At 36.7% G+C, this 20,988-nt stretch overlaps 1 protein-coding gene across 4 annotated transcripts in view; it reads left to right on the forward strand.

Annotated features, from left to right (window-relative positions):
* Positions 1-2,218: 2,218 nt before the first annotated feature.
* The window catches only part of LOC110031608 (DNA-directed primase/polymerase protein), an 86,090-nt gene continuing 67,320 nt past the window's right edge, over positions 2,219-20,988 (forward strand). For all 4 annotated transcript variants that reach the window (XM_020734894.1, XM_020734901.1, XM_020734911.1 and 1 more), the window contains exons 1-6: positions 2,219-2,363; positions 2,537-2,670; positions 3,794-3,963; positions 4,094-4,240; positions 13,625-13,676; positions 15,302-15,476. In XM_020734894.1, the coding sequence (XP_020590553.1) occupies positions 2,294-2,363; positions 2,537-2,670; positions 3,794-3,963; positions 4,094-4,240; positions 13,625-13,676; positions 15,302-15,476 (748 nt within the window). In that variant the 5' untranslated portion in view covers positions 2,219-2,293. The remainder of the gene's footprint in view (positions 2,364-2,536; positions 2,671-3,793; positions 3,964-4,093; positions 4,241-13,624; positions 13,677-15,301; positions 15,477-20,988) is intronic.

Consider the following 20,988-nt stretch of genomic DNA (forward strand, 5'->3'; position numbering starts at 1 on the left):
GGTCGACGGTCGTTGTCGACGGTCAGTGGTGATCGACGGTCAGTGGTGGTCGACGGCGATCGACGATGGCGAGGATGATCTTGGACTTGAACTCCTTCTCAAAGCCTCAAGTTCTCTCTTAAGCCTCCCCCCTTCATGTGAGGGGTGAGGCTCTATTTATAGTGTTTTGAGTGCAATTAATGCAGGAATATGAACCATTTTGATCGGACGGTCCGGAGAGCTTCCCTTGATCAGATGACGTTTGATGGACATTTGAGTGCCTTAACGATGTCGGAATTGAGCGATCTTGGACTCATTGGATTCGTCTTTTCGAGACGCTCGATTCGGCTATAAACTCGATAGATTCGACATTCTTTTGACCTTTCAAATGCCTCCGGAAATCCTCCAGTAGTGGTTTAATGACTTGATCTGGGCTTGATTTGACTCGAATTGGGCTAACTTTTATATTATTATGTCCGTTTTATCGAGCCGATCAGTTTTGACTATAAGTTTGCTGAAATCGGAGTTCTGGATGACTCGTAATCGAAGTTTCAATGTTCGTGCTCAAAATATTGCATCAAGATTCGTGCTGGATTATGATAATTTGTTTGTGGTGTATCAACAATAAAGATGACATTGAAGAAGATATTTTAAGTTCATCATCGATTTGTTCTTCTAATGAAACAGACTAAAATGTGGTATGTATGTTTAGATGAATAGTTTCTTTTGTTGTTTTAGGGCTCTATTGTTTTGACGTAGTTAAGACATTTCTTATCTTATTTATGCGTCTTCCTACTTTTACCTTTGCTTCTTACACTATACTTCTTCTGCATACTTTTGTTATTTTTAGACGTAGTCACGACATGTTTCATGTTTTGATTCTATGTTGTCTAGCTTTTACTTTTGTGGCTTATATTACATACTGCTTCTGCTTATTTTTGCCATTAGTACTAATTTTAATAATGTATTTTTTCCTATTATAAATGACATCATGTGGTCAACCACCAGAGCGACCTTGTGTTCAAGGCTCTTTAGAGAACATGTACATGAGGCTTAAAAAGGCTGTGAATTGCATGGACGGTTATACCACTCCTACAGCTGCATCGATTAGTCCTCCTATAGCTCTATTTGCACATGCTCCCTCTCATGCTCCAGCTCTCGCACCCTTACCAATTTTCTATCCAAATCCCTCCTCTAACTAGCCGGGCTCCTAGAATCCTACCCCACAGATGGATGAAACCTCCAATAAAGTGTATATTGTGTCGGAGGGAGACTCATAAGTTATCGTTAACATTAAACTAACTTCATAGTTCTTATCGATATTTTTTGTAACTAATATTTATATTTCAAGTTCTTTCATTTCAGATCTTCCGTGACATGCATTACGAAGATCATCCAAAATATGTATGATCGCGACTCTGTACATATGGTTCCAGGAGTTAGAGGCAGGATCACTTAATTTGAATTAGAATACTAATTTTAAATTCTTTATTATACTAATGAAGTTGGATTGAAATTAAGGTGGATGAGTGCTTCACTACAGTTTAGGTGGATTAAGTCGGATAATCACTCATGCAAACACTTCATCTAAACACCTAAAAAAAATTGTCTTATGGTGAGTTTTGGGCAGCGGAGCGGTACCACACTACAGTTTTTCTTCTTGAGAAAATTTATATTTTTTAAAAAACAATAGCTAAAATATACATTTTACTGTAAGGCTAGATCTCTAACTTTTTTAATTTTTTCTATAATAGACACCGTAATATTTTGAATAATAATTTAAGAGTTATTTCTTCAAACATAATTAAGACTTTATTGTTGTTGATGTTGTTGTTGTTTTCTTCAAACAATTACGGGGCTGCCCAAACAGGAAAAAATTTGCGTACATAAGACGTACGCAGAGCTGCGTACGTCTGTAACCTGCAAACAGGTTACAGGGAGGATTTTAGAAGGTTATAATCGCATTATTTCCCCTGTAACCTCCCTGTAACCTATCTGTACCTTCGAGTAAGTTCCGCGCTTCTGTTTTCATATATAGGTAGGTTACAGGGAGGTTACAGGAAGGTTACAGGGTGTATAACACGATTATAACCTCCTGAAATCCTCCCACGTACGCAGCTCTCCATTTGCAAGCAAATTTTTCCGGCCCAAAATAGGCCCTTAGAATTGCTAAATTATCGTTTTATTAAATTTTATTCTTTTAAGTTAAATTAGAGAGCAGCGTTCCCCGCTTCGAAAGTCTGCGGGATCAGAGGATTTTCGTTGTTTCGGTATCTCATTCAAGTGCCGGAAGAGAGCAAGGAGGCTGTCGACAATGGCGGACGATCACAAAGATGACGTAGATAGGCTCTTTGCTTGCTTTAAGTGCGGAGTCTCGCCTCCCTGTAAGTTCGCCTTAACCAAAATTCTAAGAAGAAAAGTAAAAAACTGCGAAAATTGCTCTAAACAAGCTGGGGGCGCTCTATGCTTTTAATTTCTTTTCCAGCTCTGTTAATGTACCATTATTGCTTCTTCCATGATATGACTCTTTCTTCCTTAATTTCATAAACGGTCATAGCATCGGCACTTAAGGACAGGAAAAGCAATGCGCGGAAGCCTACCAGATCGTCAAAAAGAGGATCTCCAGTGGTTGATGAGAAAACGCCTAGCTGTTTCAAGAAAGCAGAAGATAATGCCATAGAGGGGCAGAAGGTAGGGTTTCCTCATCGGTCTTTTCGCTTAAATATCGCTGCTGTCTTCCTTCCACTATTATTTTTTTCCCACGCATTATTGGAAAAGAAGGTTTTCCAACAGGTATTTGGACTTCCTGGAGTATGTGATGACATGCTATGGATGGTCTGAAGATGGCCTTGTCCGTTTTTTTTGCTTCATATCCCTAATCCGAGTACCTTTGTGCTAAATGTTGTGCTAGTGTTTATGTTGATTTTGTTTTAACATTCTCATAAGTGAGAAAATTTGTTGGAACAATACAAAACAACGTTTTGCTTTATTTATCCCTGCTTCCACATCTTTTGTTTTTCCATTTAGTTTTATCCAATGGAGCTAAATCTTGTGATCAATTAGCAACTTTGCATTTGCAGAAATTCTGATACTTCGTATCTTTCAAAATGTTATACTTTGCAATGTTCTTCTATATAATAAAAGATGTTCAACTTCCTTTCTCGACCCCATAAAAGAGGCATTTTAAGCCTTCATCCCATATCAACTCATTAATTCATCCGGAAGTGTCAAGTTGCCAATTATCTAACAGAATGTAAAGAATTTTTATAGATGCTTGAATTTACTTTGGGTAAAAAGTTGAAGAAGGAATTTGTTTTCAAGCATTTTGTATGATTTTTTGTAAATAATCATCACTATTGTTATTATTGTTATTAATATTTGTTTTATAAGGTATTTTGACCTTGATGTGTTAATTCATGAACATGTTATTATTAATAAGAAACATTGCAATGAAAGAAAACTTGAGTCAGTTACCTGCAAGTTGGTGGGACCTATTTAAGAGCCTTTTAGGGGGACTTTGATATAGCCAACAGGAGATGACGAGGCTTTTACTTAACCTTTATTTTACCCACAGGCAAAGATCCATTAATACAAGCTAAATCAGATCTTTTTCTGTACACAAATCACCTTCAATAAATTACCGATTAGAAGAAATATTTTTTATTTTCATTAAAGTTGATTTTGATTTGTTATTCCTTCTACTTATCCATGCTTCTCTACAATACGTTTTGATGTCATGTTATTCCTGGCTATAGATGTTCTTGAAAAACTTGTTCTTCAACCTAACTACAGTGAAGCTAATATTACTTCTCAGTGTAGTTCATCAACAACCGCCGCAATAAAATTTAGAAGTGGCAAGCAAATCTCTCCAGTTATCTTCTATGGATCTGCACGCGGTGTCCCTGTTAAAAAGCCATCAAGGATTTTGAGATTGTTACAGGAAATTCGTGTTGATCTTAGGCAAGAGAATTCTTTGATCTCTAGGTACGAGAGTATAAATTTAAGTTGTTGCAAATTTTTGATGATTTAGTTGCAATTCATGCATCAGTGAAAGCAATCTATGCGTGCATAGCTATTCCTTATTTTTAGCCATATTATTTGATTCTAATTTTAGGGATGGTGTTTGGGCTACATTCCCTAGACAAGAAGAGGCAATCAGATTTGCTAGAACACACCGAAGTTGTAATGTGTTTAGTTATCAAGATCATTTGACCGGGAAAAGACGGTTTCTTGCGTCTACATATGACGAGTTTTGGAAACGGTAAAATTTTAAATTTAACCTGCCATCCTTTTTTTTGGTCTATTCTTCTTGGGGTTTGTTTAGGTTTCCTAAGAGGCTATTTGGTTGTGCCTTTCTAATAGGATTTACATTGTTGGATTTATGGATTTAGCGTAAATCCAACCAAACAATTAAGGGTATGCATGATAAATTCGACAATAATTAAATATGAATTTCTTAATGTTTCGGCTGTAAATCTGGATTTGCTAGATTCAGTAATTTGACGGATTGGAAATCCGAATTTACATGATTTAATAAATCCTATTCAAATTAAATCCTGCTTGTAGCTTTAGAAAGTGATTTCAAACTACATTGAGAAGGAAATTCATGATGGGTAAACTCTTCATGCCACTGCCTTAGTTTAATCGAATTCTCGGTTTTTCTTTTGTACAAGCTTGTGAAAGTATCTCAATTGCCTTTGAAGATAGGGCTGTAAACGAGCCGAGCTTGAGCGAGCTCAGGCTTGGCTCGTGTTTGGGTCGTGTTCTGAATCGGCTCGTGAACAATGTGTTCATGTTCGAATCGATCTAAATATTCGTATTCGTGTTCTGCTCGAAATTGACTCATTAAAATTAAATTGAAAAAAATAGATATAAAGTGTTAGATTCAAACCCGGGCCAAATGTATGCAAAAAAAGATACTAACCACATTACCTCACGAGAGGTTCTGATTTAAACTTAGATATAAATATATATAATATATTATTATATAAATAATTATATAATTTTTTTAGTTCGAGCTAAAACGAGCCGAACACGAGCGAACAAAAAGCTGTTCGTGTTCAGCTCGTTTATAATTTGAGCTTTAAAAACTTGTTCGTGTTCAACTCGTTTACTTAAAGAACGAGCTACTTAACGAGCCGAACACGAGCTGTTCGCGAACAACGAGCTTTTTTTGACAGCCCTATCTGAAGAAGGAGAAAATATTATTTCTTATTTCTCAATAATCAAATCATGATCGGCTAGGGCAAGCTTAATTACAACAATATAACTTACCAAATAAACATTACTCAAGAAGAACGAAATATGACATTATTAGGGAATAAAACTATAATATGAAACTCATAATTCCACACTCCCCCTCAAATTGGGTCATATATGTTGTAAAGTTCCAACTTGGTATTCAGATCAGTGAAGTTGTCGGGAGTTGGAGATTTAGTGAAGACATCAATGACTTGTAATTGAGTTGTAATGTAGATTAAATAAATAATGCTTCTATTGACCTTCTTAGAGATAAAATGTCTATCGTTCTCAATACACTTGGTTTTGTCATGTTGCACATGATTTTTTGCAATACTAATTGCAGATTGACTGCCATAGAACATCTTTATGGAATTGACAGTAATATTTCCCAACTAATTTAGTAATATTTGGATCCACATTCCTTCATAAATTCTGAAATCAAGCGATACTCAGATTTTACACTACTTCTAAAGACTCTGGTTGCTTCTTGCTCCTCAAAGTGACAAGATTTCCCTACAAGAACAATATTGAGAAGTGGTATTTTTGTTCGTGAGTTTTCCATGCACAACTAGCATCAATATAAATTTCTGCACTCTATTTTTTTCTTTCTTAAACAATAACCTTATGCTAGAAGACTTCTCAGTAACCTCAATATTTTGTAAACCATCTCCAAATGTTCTTCATTCAGACTATTCATATGTTGACACACAATATCAACAGAGTAAGCAATATCATGTCTAGTGTATGATAGGTAGATAATCTTACTCAGTAGTCTCTAACATCTTTTTTCCACCGGTGTTTTATCTTTTCATGAAACTTTTTATTGAAATCCATAGGAGTCTCAACAGATTTTTATCCCATCATTTTTGCCTCTTTTAGTGGGTTTAGGATGTATTATATTTGGGATATCATAGTACTCATCTTTGAACTGGCCACTTCTATGCCTATACGGTATTTCATCACTCCAGATTCTTAATTTCAATCATGGTGGCAAGAACCTCCTTAATCTTTCCAATATCTTTTTTATCATCACTTGTCAGGGTCAAATCATCTATATAGACAATGAATATTGCCTTATTACCTCTCTTGGCATGCTTTATGAACAATTTATGATTCACTTAGCATTAGATGTACCCATTAGATGTCATCCTCTCAAATATATCAAACCAAGCCCTTAGAAATTGTTTGAGTCCATAAAGCGACTTTTTTAGTTTACAAGCAGGATGTTTATTTGATTCATTTTTTATTCTTGGTGAGATTTTTATATACACTTCTTCCTCAAGGTTTCTATTCAAAAACACATTCTTTCTATAAAGTTGATGTAGTTTACACTCTCATTTATTACCAATGAAAGAAAAAACTCTTATAGTTTTTAACTTGGTTACTGGAGCAAATGTCTTTTGATAATCCATTCTATAAGACTGAGTGAAACTTTTGGTTACAGACCTAGTCTTGAACCTCTCGATGCTCCTATCTTCTTTGTAATTGACATTGAACACCCATTTGCACTCAATGAGTCTTTTATTTAGATAAAGCTTTGCAAAATTTATTTGCTATTTAGGTCAAGCGCTTAAATCTCCACTTCAACTGCCCTTTTTTCATTCTAGATTTTGAAGTGTTTTATGAACAGACTTCGGTATTTGTACACTTTCAAGATTAGGTACAAAAACTTTATAAGTTGATAATAACTTCTCATATGCAACATAGTTCTAGACACGATAATTTGTGCAACTTTCCTTCTGAACTGTATTTCACCTCTTTTGGAACTTCAAAGATGTGTTAATTCAGGATTGGTTGTGAACATTCATGTTGTTGGATAGTCTTTTCTTGTTCAGTAGATTTCTTTCTTCTAGTATACACACGAAGTACCTTGTTGTCAATTCAGGTTGGATATTGTCAATTGGTGAAACTTAGGAGACAGGATGGTTAGGACCAAAAATGTATGGATAGAAGACATTAGTGCAGGCAACCTTGAAACAAGGTACTTCGTGTGTATACTAGGAGAAAGAAACTTTTGGTCATTCAATGTTTCTCTCTTCCTTTCGAAAGGTTATCTTTCACTTTATACCTCGCTTTTGTAACAAAGCTGCTCATTTTTGTGCTCAACAAGTTTTGTATGATATTTTTTTTGCTTTTTGACGTGAATGATTAATTGTTTTTTTTCTCTTATGAAACATGATAGGATGCACACCTGTAACGCCTAAGGGGCTTAGTTTTGTATCTTTTTCCGTTTATTAATGCAAAATGCACACCCTTCACGGATGGTTAGAGGGAAGTAGAATAGGTACCCAAGTCTGATATTCACCCAAACTCTCTTCCTGAATATTAGATTTGGTGTAATAGGGTTGGTTTTCAAGGAAGATAATATCTGTAGAGTTATAGTATTTTTTTGTAATGAGAGAATAGCACTTGTACCCCTTTTCGTTAGAAGCATATCCAAGGAAGATACATTTAATGGATTTTGGGTCAAGCCTTGTGGGGTTTGGTTGGTGAATGTGAACAAAAGAGACATCCAAGTATTTTTAGGGACGATTGGATTTGAATGTTCTAACATGAGGATATTTTTCCATCAAAATATTGAGAAAGACATTAAATCCAAGGACTTGCTTGACATTCTATGAATGAGGTAGATGGTTATGAGCATTGCATCTCCCCATAAAACTTTTGGGATATTGTGAGAAAGCATTATAGACCTTGATATCTTGAGGAGATGTCTTCTTTCTCTCAGCTGTCCCATTTTATTGCTGAGTTTCAACCTATGAACTCATATATATGATACAATTCTTTACAAGGTATCATATATATGAGTTTATAGGTTGAAACTCCGCAATAAAATAGAGTTGAAGTATTCCTTTACATTACCAGTTTTGAGAATTTGAATTATACATTTGAATTGAGTGAAAATCATGTTATGAAAGGAACAAAAAATTTGTGCAATTTTAAATTTGTCATTCATGAGGAATATCCAACTAGTTCTATTGTGGTCATTAATAAAGGAGATAAACTGTTTGCTCTATTGATAGTTTTTAATTTAGATGGTCCTCAAATGTCACTATGGATGATAGAGAAAGATTGTGAAGGTTTGTACTGAGACAAAGGGTAGACATGATAATTATGTTTCACCAACTGATAGTTCACATTGATAAAAGTCTGGATTTTTATTAATAATGATATGATATAATTTTGCAACATAATGGAAATTGGGATGACCCGGACGACAATGCCATAACAAAACTTAACTTCAACAAACTCAAGACACAACATACTCGAGAATATGAGAAGAGGATGGTGAAGAAGACACTTGTGTATTAAGAGAATAACTTTTCTTGAGCATGTATAAATTTTGATGCAATTCAACACTATCAATTACTTTCTCTAAATTCATCTCCTAAAATTCACAAGAGTTAGAATGAAATTTAACAACACAATTCAAGTCATGAGTTATCATGCTAATTGACAGTAAGTTGTAATCTAATTGGGGAATATACAATACAGAAGAGGTGAATATCTTTGGAGACTTTCACTTCACCTTTTCTAACAACCCTAGAGTGAGATCCATCGATAAGTCTAACAAATTTGGAGTTGGAGAACTCTTTGATAGTTGGTGAGAGCATGAATATCTCCAGACACGTGATCCAAAGCACCCAAATTTATTATCCAAGGTCAAAATTTTTCATTGTTTGCGAGATAGGAGGACTTGATACATTGGTGTGTCATCAAGCTGGTAGGCAATTCAATTGAGCTCGAAAAAAGTTTCTTTAACATCTCCAATTGTTTCTTGGTGAAGGAGCTAGGGTTGACCAACCGTTCAGAAGAGGGAGTAGCACGTGCCTTGCGGTTTTGGTCTTTTTTCCATTGCCCCGGTTACCAATTTGCAAGTTTTCCATATAGCTTCCAGCATTTGTCCTTTATGTGATCATGATTCTGGCAATGTTCACACAAGGGCGATTCTTCTTTGTCTTTTGACTCATGGGAGAAGTTGTGTTTGTATAAATTGGAGTTTTCAGTGCTAGATGAATGCACACTTCCCCCTATCATGAGCTTCTTCCTACATTCTTCTCTTTTGACTTAAACAAAAGCTTCCCTAATGGTAGAGAGGCTCCTCCCCATAATTTTTCCTTTGTCCTCATCTATATTTTTATTTAAACCCAATAGAAACTTGATCATCCTCTTCTTCTCCACTATTGTTTTATATAACATAATATCTTGAGAGCACTTCTACACGTAACTATCATACATATCTAATTGTAACAAATATTTTGTAATTGTGTTGAAGTATCGAGTCACACTTTACTCTTTTTGTTGGAGTTCATGTAGTTTTGTCACAATTTCAAACTATTTTGCAGTATTTTTGGTATTGGAATAAGTCTCACGAGCTACTTCCCAAATCTCATGTGCTACATGGTAGAAGTTATATTAGAAAATTATTTCTTAATATAATTTTATTTCCTTTTCTATTTTATATTTATTTCATTAGATTTGTTTTATTTTCTTTCTTTTTTAGTCTTTTTTTTCTTTTATGTTGTTTTCTTATCTCTAAATAATTATTATGAATTGATTTATTTGAGATATCAAGTATTATATCTTTCCTTTCTTATTGTTTACTTTTTCATATTTTTCCTATTCTAGGATTCGTGTAAGGGTTATTTATAACCCATTTTTATATCGATAATATTATTCCGTATTATTTTGAATTTCAATATGGTATCAGAGTCAAATTTCTTACCCTAGCAGCCAATCCTTCCTTTAGAGCTGTCAGACTACCTTCCTACCATCTTAGGGACGCTTTCTCTCCCTTCGAGTTGTCCGCAGGCCCTCGCCACCGGAGTAGATCCCTGCAACCCTACCGAAGCATTGCCTCCTTTTTTGCTGCGATCTCGCACGATTCTGTCCCTTCCCGAATCTGTCAAGCAAGGAACTGTGACTTCGTCGGACACTTCCTCCCAGGTTCGTTGTGAGGGTCCACAACAGAGGGGGAAGGAGGTTGTTGAGGCTTGCTTGATCCACCCCCGATTACTTGACGGTCGATTGCCCGAGCTTCCCGCAACCGATCTGCTGCATGATTTGATCTAGACCAGCCTGGTTACATTGTAGGTTTTTTGGTATTTCTTGGGCTTCTCGACCAGAAATGCATCCCAAGAGTCATCTCCCATAGGGGCTCCTCCTTTCGCCCAAGTGGTCAGGAATGTTTTTGTTCAGCAGTTCTTCCACATCCTCCATCGATCACCGAATATCATCTTCCAGTTCTATTAGGAGAGCAACAAACTGGGATGGTCTGGAATCAACAAAGGGATGTTCACGGTTTACACTTTGCAGGGCATCGATGAGAAGAATCTGTTTATGAACCACAGTGAGTACTTAGCACAGATCAAGATAGTTGTGCGTAAGATTCTCTTGATTGTGGAGTGATAGAATTTGTGATGGGTTGCTTCATTGGAAAGGATTAGGTGAAGAGGGAATTTACATAATCATTTTTTCTTGCCACCTACGACAAGGGATACTATGTTTTAAATGATATTTTTCGATATCTAGAAGATGTTGACTAGCAGGTTGAGTAGGATTTTACTCATGAAGCTGCTGATCAGACCATAGAGCATGGCTCAATTCCTTCACAAGAAGAAACTATTCTTCAACAAATTGCAAAAACACTTTAAGAGAATGTAGTGAATGAAGAGGAAATGTATGTTCCTTTAGAATTAAGGGAAGGTTCAACTGTTGAAGATGAAGAGCCAGCGGAAGAGGTGATTAATGAGATTCCACCTGATTCACAGGCTGTAGCAACTGTTCCAGGTCTTTTAAATGGACAAGAGCACAAGAAATCTTATGCTTCGATTGTGATGGTGATGAAAGAAAACATTAGACCTGTATTAGTTCCTACATGAGCTCTTGCAAGGTTTGTACCAGTCAACACAAAGAGACACGTGGGCCCTCCTCCGAAGCTTTTCCTGCAACAGGTCCACTGGAATTCTTCATGCAATTGGCTCTTTTTTGGAGTTTTTTTCTTTATCAAACCCTTCTCCGGAGCTTTTCTTGCAGCTCCTCCACCGGAATTCATTATGTAGCAGGCCCTCCTGAGAAACCTTTTTCTACAGCAGACCCTCCGAAACTTTCTCCTGCAACAAGCCCTCATCCGGAACTTTTTCCTGCAGCAGGCTCTCCTTCGGAGCTTTCCTGCAACGAAATCTCCTTTGGAGCTTTTCTTGCATCATACCCTCCTTCGAAACTTTTCTTACAACAGACCCTCTAGAGCTTTTTCCTGTATTAGGCCCTCCACCGGAATTCTTCTTGCAACAGACTCTCCTCCATAGTCTTTTTCAACATCAAAACCCCCTCTAGAACTTTTTTCTACAACAGACCCTTCGAAGCTTTTTTTGCAGTAGGCCCACCTTCAGAGTTTTTTCTAGTATCAGACCCTCCTCCAGAGCTTTTTCTGCAGCAGGCCTCCACTTGAACTTTTCTTGTAACAGACCCTCCTCCGGAGCCTTTTCTTGTAGCTAGACCTTCCTCCCAAGCTCTCTTTTTTTTTGCAGGCCATACCTTGTTGCTTTTCCAGTTGGTTGTTTACTTCCCTGCAACATTACCTGTAGGAGCTTTCGCCTAACTACTAACACGACAAAAACTGCAGCTGATGACAATCGCAGTCAACTAGAAGTCAGTTTTTCCTACAGGTTGTCTATTTTCTTGCAAACTTTCCTATTGCTTTACCTGTAAGGCTTTCCGCCTATATACACTGCAGACGCAGTACAGGATGAAGACTTTAAGTTCAACCTCATATGATTTTCTCGCCCATTAACGTTTTCAAATCCAAAATAAACATGATTTTCATCCATGTTTCAACTTGAGGGGGAGTGTTAGTAGTTATATCAGGAAATCATTTATTTATGTTAGAAGTTATGAGAATTAGATTTATTTCCAAATATAACTTTATTTGCTTTTCTATTTTATATTTATTTCCTTGGATTAAATTTATTTTCTTTCATATTTTAGTCAGTCTTATTTTATGTTGTCTTCTTTATCTCCAAATAGTTACTATGAATTGATTAATTTGAGATTTTAAGTGTTGTATCTTTCCTCTCATGTTATATATTTTTCCTATCTTTCCTATTCTAAAATTCATGTAAGGGTTGTTTATAAACTATTAATATCATTAATGTTATTCCACATTATTCTGAATTTCAACACTATATTATAAAACATTAAATTTTCTCCAATCTTCATGGTCATATAGTTGATGAACTAACATATGATCATATGATCCTTGATCTTTCATGCGCGATTTTTAGGATCAATATACTCATGAACTATGCCCTCTCCCATGAGATGTTTTTTTTTCTTTTTCCATGAAATGTACATAAACACTGATTGAGATCATCGAAAGATGTTCTGGCTATTGAGTTTATGGTTTGTGATAAAGTGGGAGAGTTCTGGGGTTGTTTGGGCAAAATTTCCTATTTCTAATTTCGAACTAACCTTCACGGTAGAGCTAAACACCTTTTTTGTCATAATCCCTATGCACCATTAGGGTTGGAAATGATTCCTGGCTGATTGTGCCGTAGGAGAAGAGGAACGCCTGTGGCGGCTTTGCTTGCTTCCGAAGTATTGGCTAGGAAGGCAAGAAGAAAGCAGGGTGTGGTTGATATCTGGGTGTCAGTGGAAGACTGGAATGCCTAGAAGGTTGGTTGATAACTGCGTTTAAGAGAAAAAAAACTTGCAGGGCGGGCTATTTTTGCGGAAGACAGCGGAAGCAGGAAGTTATAGCCTCTCTTATGTTTGAGATTTCTATTAGAGAGAGAAAATCTAGCTCTCATAGTTTTGGGATTTCCTCTGGAGAGATAAAAACCAACCAAGTGAATGTCCGACCCGGTTAGGATTTCCACTAGGGGGACAAAATTCAACTGGAGGGAAGGCATAACGTCCACAAGGAAGGAATAGCGCCTGCTGGGAAGCGCAGGAGGGGATCACTTTTAGGGAGGTGATCCGACGCAGGTTCTGTAGGGTCCGTCGATTAAGTAGAGGCTTCGACAGCGAAAGGAGAGCTTACCAAGCTCGAATACCATGAAGGAAGGTGGAGAAAATCATATTTTTTTATTTCTCAATAATCAAATTATAACTCTTCTCCTTATATAATAAGAAACGGCTAGGACAAGATTAATTACAATAATTACAACTTACCAAAGAAAACATAACTCAAGAAAAAAAGAAATAAAATAATAGGAGGGAATAAAACTAAAATATGAAACTTAGAATTCCACAACATCACTTCAGTTAAGGTTTATCACTTAGTGTGTGGCAAAGGATGTAACAAGAACTAATTGCTAGAAATAAAATTAATTATTTCAAAACCATGATATCTTAACCATTCTGAAGCTATTTTTCCTATTCTAATGGCCACATTTTCTTGTAGGTATGAAAGTATGGATTCCAAATTCCGACATCATTATGAAGTTATTCAAGAGGTATTTGTTAGCTTTGCTAAACTCATCTGGTTTTTTTTGAAAGAAATTACTTAAAATGATGAATAAATATGTGATTACCATCAACATTTTGAATTATTTATTTATGAGCAATCATGTTTAATATTCTTAAATTGAACCATAAGATTAGTTTGAATTAGACGAGCGCTCTTCATGGCAAATGCATAAAGACGCAACAACAAAATTTTGACTAATGTTAATATTTATGCCAATGATTTTTGTTCAACAAACCTTTATCAATAATGTGAATGCAATGTCCTTTATTAGTTTATTATGGAAAATTGGGTGTATTGCAGGCTAGGAGAGATCTTGAATGTATGTTCTGTAATATGGTATATCTTGGACATAACTATGGTGTGTTTGAGAAATATTTTCTGGCATTTTTTGTGGCATGTGTAACGAAATTTTAGTTCTTAAAATAATTTCACGTCACTTGTAACTATAGCTCTGAAAAGGTAAGGTGATTTGTAAAGTGCCTTTCGTATTCAGGTTTTAAATGCAATTTTGAACTTGCTCACACTATTACATGCAAATGAGCTCTCCCATGCATCCACAAATGCACAAATAAATATAAATACTATTCTAGCTCCAATCTGGATGCGGCATTCTTAATTGTGGTTATGAGGGCAATTTGTTTTGATGCATTTGGGACTTATTATGCTGTTTTTATCTTTCATTATGTGCATATATTGAGACAAAGTAAAAGAGAGTATGCAAAAGGCTAGAAAAAAAATTATTATTTATCAAGAGTTTCCGGCATCTTGATTCAGTGTCTGACCACTGCTAGTGCCTGACCCTTAATGTCCATCTTAAATTTAGAACTAATGGCCGAGAGCACCTTGTTGTCTCTTTTGACTGCAGCCCCTGAAAATCTTGTTCTGGATGCTCGTTCATGCTGTAGCTGCACAGAAGACTGTGCTTTGGATTATACCTGAGTCCTCAAAACTTCAGATAAACAATGACAACAATACCCCACAGCAAACAAAACCAGGAAACATCCCTTTAAGAAAAAGTAGTTCATTAAATTAACCCTCTTTATAAACTTGACCATTTCATTAGTTGTCTTTGTGTTTCTCCTTATAAAGGTTATTTTCTACTTCATATTGTTAGAGTGACACTTCTATGTATCCATTAATTGGTTGTCATACTCTAATACATGAAAACGCTCGCTCAGCTTTATGTTAATGCCCAGGAAAGTAATATTTTTATTTCCTTCTATTCTTATAAAAAGTTTAAAACATTCAATGACTTGCCCTTCGAATAACTTTCAGTGTAGTTTATAGTGCCTCTCTTGTCCAATAGCTTTAGCATCTAACTATATCTCTACAATTTTTTGTGGTGATGTAACTCGAAACTTTATGTTTTAGCAGATCTCAACATATTTTTGCATGGATTGAAACTTGTAGATCACGCGACACGCGAAGAACAAACAGCAGCATTTGGCAGTCTCTGCTTTAATGGCATCTATTTTGCCGTTTATATAACCATGCAAATTGTTGTTATGTTCTTTTCTTTCTTGATAAATCATTATGCTCTAATAAGGCAAATTTCTATTCACACATTCAATAGTTTTATCGCTAGAAAATAATAAGTGTTTTCCTTTCCAGGGTCATCCTTGCCATCTGTATTTTGATCTTGAATTTAATATGAGACTCAATGTTGGCAGAAATGTAGATGAGATGGTAGACATTTTGACATCGATCACTTTAATTGCTATATCTGAGAAATATTCTATTCATGCAAATCATGAATGTGTTGTAGAGCTGGATTCATCTACTGAAGGTATGTGCTTCATGCTAGGTGATTTATAATTTTTGATACAGCTTCTGTAGATGAATATATCAAGTTTTTTCAGCTTATGGCTGATCATGAACGTATCTATTGCATTTTATTTTCCTATTTTAAATTATGCTTGAATGTACTGTTAAGCTTCTTACCTATATGAATGCTAGGCTTCCTGAGTCCTCGAAGCTTCAACTTTTATCGTTGCCGGACTTTACACTGAGATCTTGAACCTCATTAGCTGCTTCCAATGTATAAGCATACTTACTGACATAACGATACCTGGATGTTAACAATGTGTGCTTAAAATGTGAACTTCTATTGTTTATAAATTTGTATAATAAAATAAATCACTTTAGAATTTAATTTAAAATATGGCATAAAAGAAAAATATTATCACTGCATTAAGCATAGCATTTTAACTTACATAAAAGGAGATAGAGATGGGATATGCTTTGGGATGCTGGCAGCTATTTGTAAAATTAATTTTTAATTTGTTATGATAGAAATAGAGTTTTTGAAGGTTATTGTGGGTATTGTAGACTTCTTTCTATAAAAAAAAGTCAAACACCAACTTTTTTATAGCTACTACACTCTAGTGGATTTGGTTGAAGAGTTCATACTTCCCTCAAAATTTACTAAAATGTAATAAGAAAGTTGTAGCTAAATAGAAGTCTTTTAGAGATCTGTAAAATAAAATCATCAAAAAGCTCTCCCAAACGTATCCGAAGTCAGAAGGACTAATATAGGAGGAAGGGAAAGTTAGATGATTATCCCAATGGGTTACAATTGAATGATGCATGCGCTAATGATGTAAAACGGCTTGGTTTGTGACATGAGAGCTACAAAACAACAAAGCAGAGGCCAAGCAGCAGGAAGAAGACAAGAAAAGATGGAATAACACATGGTAGTTTTTACTGTAAAACATGATGTCTATCTCTCCTCTATAGGCAATACCACTATGTATATTCGGTCCTTAGGCATGGAACCACAAGTAAAACAAAATTACTAAACAAAGAAAAGCAAATGCGTAATAGTAAATAAAACTAGAGCCTAATATGGTGTAAAAAGTTAATAAAGGAAATATGTAAAAGAGAGATAAGGAAATGTGTCACATCATGTCTTCCCTGCTTCATAAGAACTCGACCGGAGCGAAATCAACTGATCGGTGGCTTCATTTGGAGGGTGATATGCATATATGTCAGAAACTTGAAAGTAGAGGAGGTAAGTATGTCAGGAGGTTGATCCATGATGTAAGCGTTATCGTTGATTTGTCTATTCATAGAAAAAAGTTCCTAGTTTGTGAAGGTTCAGCTTTGAATAGGTGCCTGATGCGAGTCTACTAGATCTCCTGGAGTGAAGACTTTGGGACGTCGATGTTGATATGCTAGTTCCTTATATTTTTCATTAGACTCCAACAACCGAGATTGCACGTCCTACAATAATTTGGTGGCCTTGCTTGCCATGGTTGCTGTTGCTCGACTTTTGCACTTTGGTAGAACAGCTACATCAATGGTATGATTAGACATTTTAGTATAAACAATACCAAATGGACATAAACCTGTAGATCGATTTGGCATGGAATTGTAAGCAAATTTAGTTTTGTCGAGGACCTCATACCACCGTTTTGGGTGATCTTGAACCAAACAACGCAACATATTCCCAAGGGTGCGATTAGTAACTTCGGTTTGACCATCAGACTGAGGATGGCATGCTGAACTTAGGCGGAGCGACGTTTAAAAATGTTTCGGCAATTTTCTCCAAAAGCAGCTAACGAATTGATACCGGAGTTAATCCAAACCACCATAGAAATGCAAATATTGTTGCTGAAATTCAAAGGGATTACAAAGAAAGACTCTTGAAATAAGAAAACATCGACACAAATACAAAAAACCTCCCAGGGCGAGGATCGATGGTGGTTGACTACGTGTCGAGGTAGTGGAAAAGGAGGGGTGGTAGAGAGGCTTAACAATAGTGAGGGGATGATGGTTGGGTGGTTGGGTAGCAAGCGTGAGGCAGTGGAGGGGGCAGCAACAAGCCGAAATTGAGTGGGGTTGGCTGGATGACAAGTGGGGGATTGCAGGAGGGTGTGACAACAAGGTAGGAGGTTGAGTGGAGGTGTAGAAGGTTGTTGGGATGCTGGGACAACAATGACAACAATAGGGAGGGTTGGAGTGGCAGAAAGACATCATGTGGGCTGTCCTTAGGATGGCGACAACAAGAAGCAAGGTTGGCGTCAAGGGGGCTGTAGTTTGGGAGGAGAGGAGAGGCGGTAGAGAGCTGCAAGAAAACAATAACATGTTTGTTTTCTGATGGTTGCAACAAATATGACGGCGGCGGCAGGAGGGTTGCGAGGGAGTGGGAAGGTCGAGGATAATTACCACTTTGAACGCGATACAACTGGAGCACCACTTGTAGCTGGGTACAACTCTAGAAGAGAAAATCTGAATGTTGACGGCTGTCCTGACAGAAATCTGACCAATATTGCCCTAAAACACAAGAAATAACAAATAAATAGTGTTAAGGTAAAGAGGAGTGGGCCACACTCCAAATAGGAGGAAAATTGTGCACTAAGGAGGTCTGCCCAGATCGAGTTAAACCCGCATGACAATTATCGCACCGACGTAATTTGTTCACTGCTGAGCGGGTCTGGGCGCCTAGCACCGTGTCCTGCTTTCTGACGCCTCCTACTCCCGCTTCATCTGTTGCTCCTGCGTGAACTTAACATCATGATTATAAGTGAAACTTTGAGGTATACCATGAAGACGAACAATCTCATGAAAGAAGAGGCTCGCAATGTGACTTGCATCGGAAGGTCTCTTACAAGAAACTAGGGAGTTTCACCCGGATCGAGTCGAAACTGCATGGCAATTGTCGCGCTCACGTGGTTTGTTCACTGTTGAGTGGGTTTGGGCACCCTACAATGTCTCCTTCTCCTATGACGCCTTCTGCTCCCACTTCATCTGTTGCTCTTGCATGAACTTAACATCATGATTAGAAGTGAGACTTTGAGGTATACCATGAAGATGAACAATCTCATGAAAGAAGAGGCGGGCAATGTGACTTTCATTGGAAGTTCTCTTTCAAGAGATAAAGTGTCATCTTAGAAAATTTGTCCACAACTACTATTATTGAATGAACTCCCTTTCTTGTTATTGGTAGCCCAAATATAAAATCTAGATTAAGATCTTCCCAAATCGATGCAAGAGTTGGCAAAGGAGTATACAAACTTATATTTTGAGACTTACCTTTGTAAGTTTTTTGACATATTGGACACTTGGCCACAAATCTTTTAACATCTCTATGGATATTGGGCCAAAAAAAAGAGTTTGTAACTGGTTCAATGTTCTCTCTTGTCCAACATGGGCAGTTAATCCCCGATTTGTATTTCCTCAATTAGTTGATGTCTAAGAGAGGAATCGGGCGCACACAACCGATTGCTTTTGAATACATACACATGCCGATCATAAACCGAATGGTGTGAGTGACACTATTTCCAGATTTCATAAAAATCCTTGTTATTGTCATATAAAGCCTTCAAATATTCCAGCCATGTGATTTTTATTTGTAGGGAAGTGGGTTGATCGCCTGCTGAGTGCGTCGGCCACTCAATCATGTGAATTGGATTTATGCTCAAGCACATAGATGAATTTATGCAAAACTATCACCCAACGAGTATGCATTCTATTGAGTTTTTTTTTTTTTTTTTGCGAATTTATAAATTGTAAAGTTTGGTGATCATTGCACAAAACACAATCTTGGTGAAGGAGGTAATGCTCCCACTATCTGATAGCACGAATCACATTGTATAATTTTTGCTCATAAACTGTCCACTTTTGCCTTGCTGCACTTCGTTTCTCACTGTAAAACTCAGTAGCACGATCTTTCTGTGAAATGACTGCTCGCATATGTTTTTGGGTGGAATGGTTTGTCAAAATTGGACAGGGCTAAAATTGGCACAAAATTTCATGTAGTTTTTATGATTTCGAAGCTACAAATAAATGCTTTGGATTTAAGGCAATTAGTGATGGGAACCATCATCGCATTAAAACCTCATTTAAATGATGGTAGAAATTTGCTAGCCCATGAAAGCTTTGAATTTTTGAAAAAAAAGTAGGTAAAAAAGGTAGGTTTCGACCACTCTTGAATGACTGAACATTTTGTTGATCTGTCCGAATTTTGTTTGCTGAAATTATAAAACCAAGAAAGTGGGCATAAGAGGTTGCATACTCACATTTTGATATAATTTATGAGCACAGAGAGATTTGAAGAGCCAAATATTTTGTGTTCATCAAGAGAAGAACTATAAACTAATATGTTGTCAAAATAAACGAGACGAAAGTAACCCAAAAAGGTTTAAGTATCTCATTCATGAGCCTTATAAAAGCACTTTGCGCAATACATAAACCGAATGACTTAAACTTCAATTCGTATAATCCTTCACGAGTTTTGAACGTGATTTTCCATCCATCCCTTGGTCATATACAAATTTGATGGTATCCACTTCGTAAATCTAGCTTCGATACTTGGCATGGGAAAACAATATTTAATAATAAGCTTGTTAATAGCTCTAGTATCAATGCACATGGGCAGATTACATCCTATCTTCTGTGCTCCTACCTTAGTGTCTGCTTCAAACCATAGAAGATTCTTTTTCAGTCTGTAGAGCTTGATTTCTTTTCCTTGAATTTCATAACTTTGCACCTGCACCATATATAGTTCCTCTTCTAAGTTACCACTTAAGAAGGTTGTTTTCATATTCATTTATTCCATATATAGATCTTCATATGTAACCAAGCTCATCAAAGCTCTGATAGTTGCCATCTTCACTACAAGAGAAAATATCTTAATGTATTTGACTCCTTTCTTTTAGTGAAACCTATTTACAATAAATTTCGGCTTGTAGCTCTTGCTATCATCTAAATTTTTTTTCAGCTTGTAAATTTATTTGTTTTGCAGTGCCTTTTTACCATTTGGCAATTCTGTCAAATCCCACGTTTAATTTGACCTTAGTGGTTGCATCTCATCATCTATGGCAGACTCTCACTTCTTAAAGTCTTTAACATGAGTGGCCTTTTCATAGACATCCGGTTCACCACCTGTTGACCTCAATTTTCGTGAGGTCTAGTATTTCTCGTAGGAATTAGGATCTAGCCTTAGGGGTCTTCCTGCGACTATCTTAGAACCTTAAAAGTGGTGCCCGCCTCGTTTTAGTTCGACCTATTTCCGTCCTCTTTTGGAGTTTCGCGTGTGCGGTATCGACTTCTAACACTTAGAAGGATGAAACCGACATGAGGAAACCCAAAATGGATTCCTATAGGACCTTCCCGAGCCTTAGGGTGGCCTTCTGCACAATTCGCACTCCTGCGCGCACCAGCTTCGCAATTCGGAGAGTCGACGTGTCCGATCGCCGTAATTCACATTGCCTGCACCGTTATTTGCCGAGGGCTCGAGTTAACCACTTGTGACGATCGATCGCGGGTCAGTATTTGGTGAAATTTGAATTTCGACG

This window comes from Phalaenopsis equestris, unplaced genomic scaffold (assembly GCF_001263595.1).
Source record: "Phalaenopsis equestris unplaced genomic scaffold, ASM126359v1 Scaffold000002, whole genome shotgun sequence".
Lineage (NCBI taxonomy): Eukaryota > Viridiplantae > Streptophyta > Magnoliopsida > Asparagales > Orchidaceae > Phalaenopsis > Phalaenopsis equestris.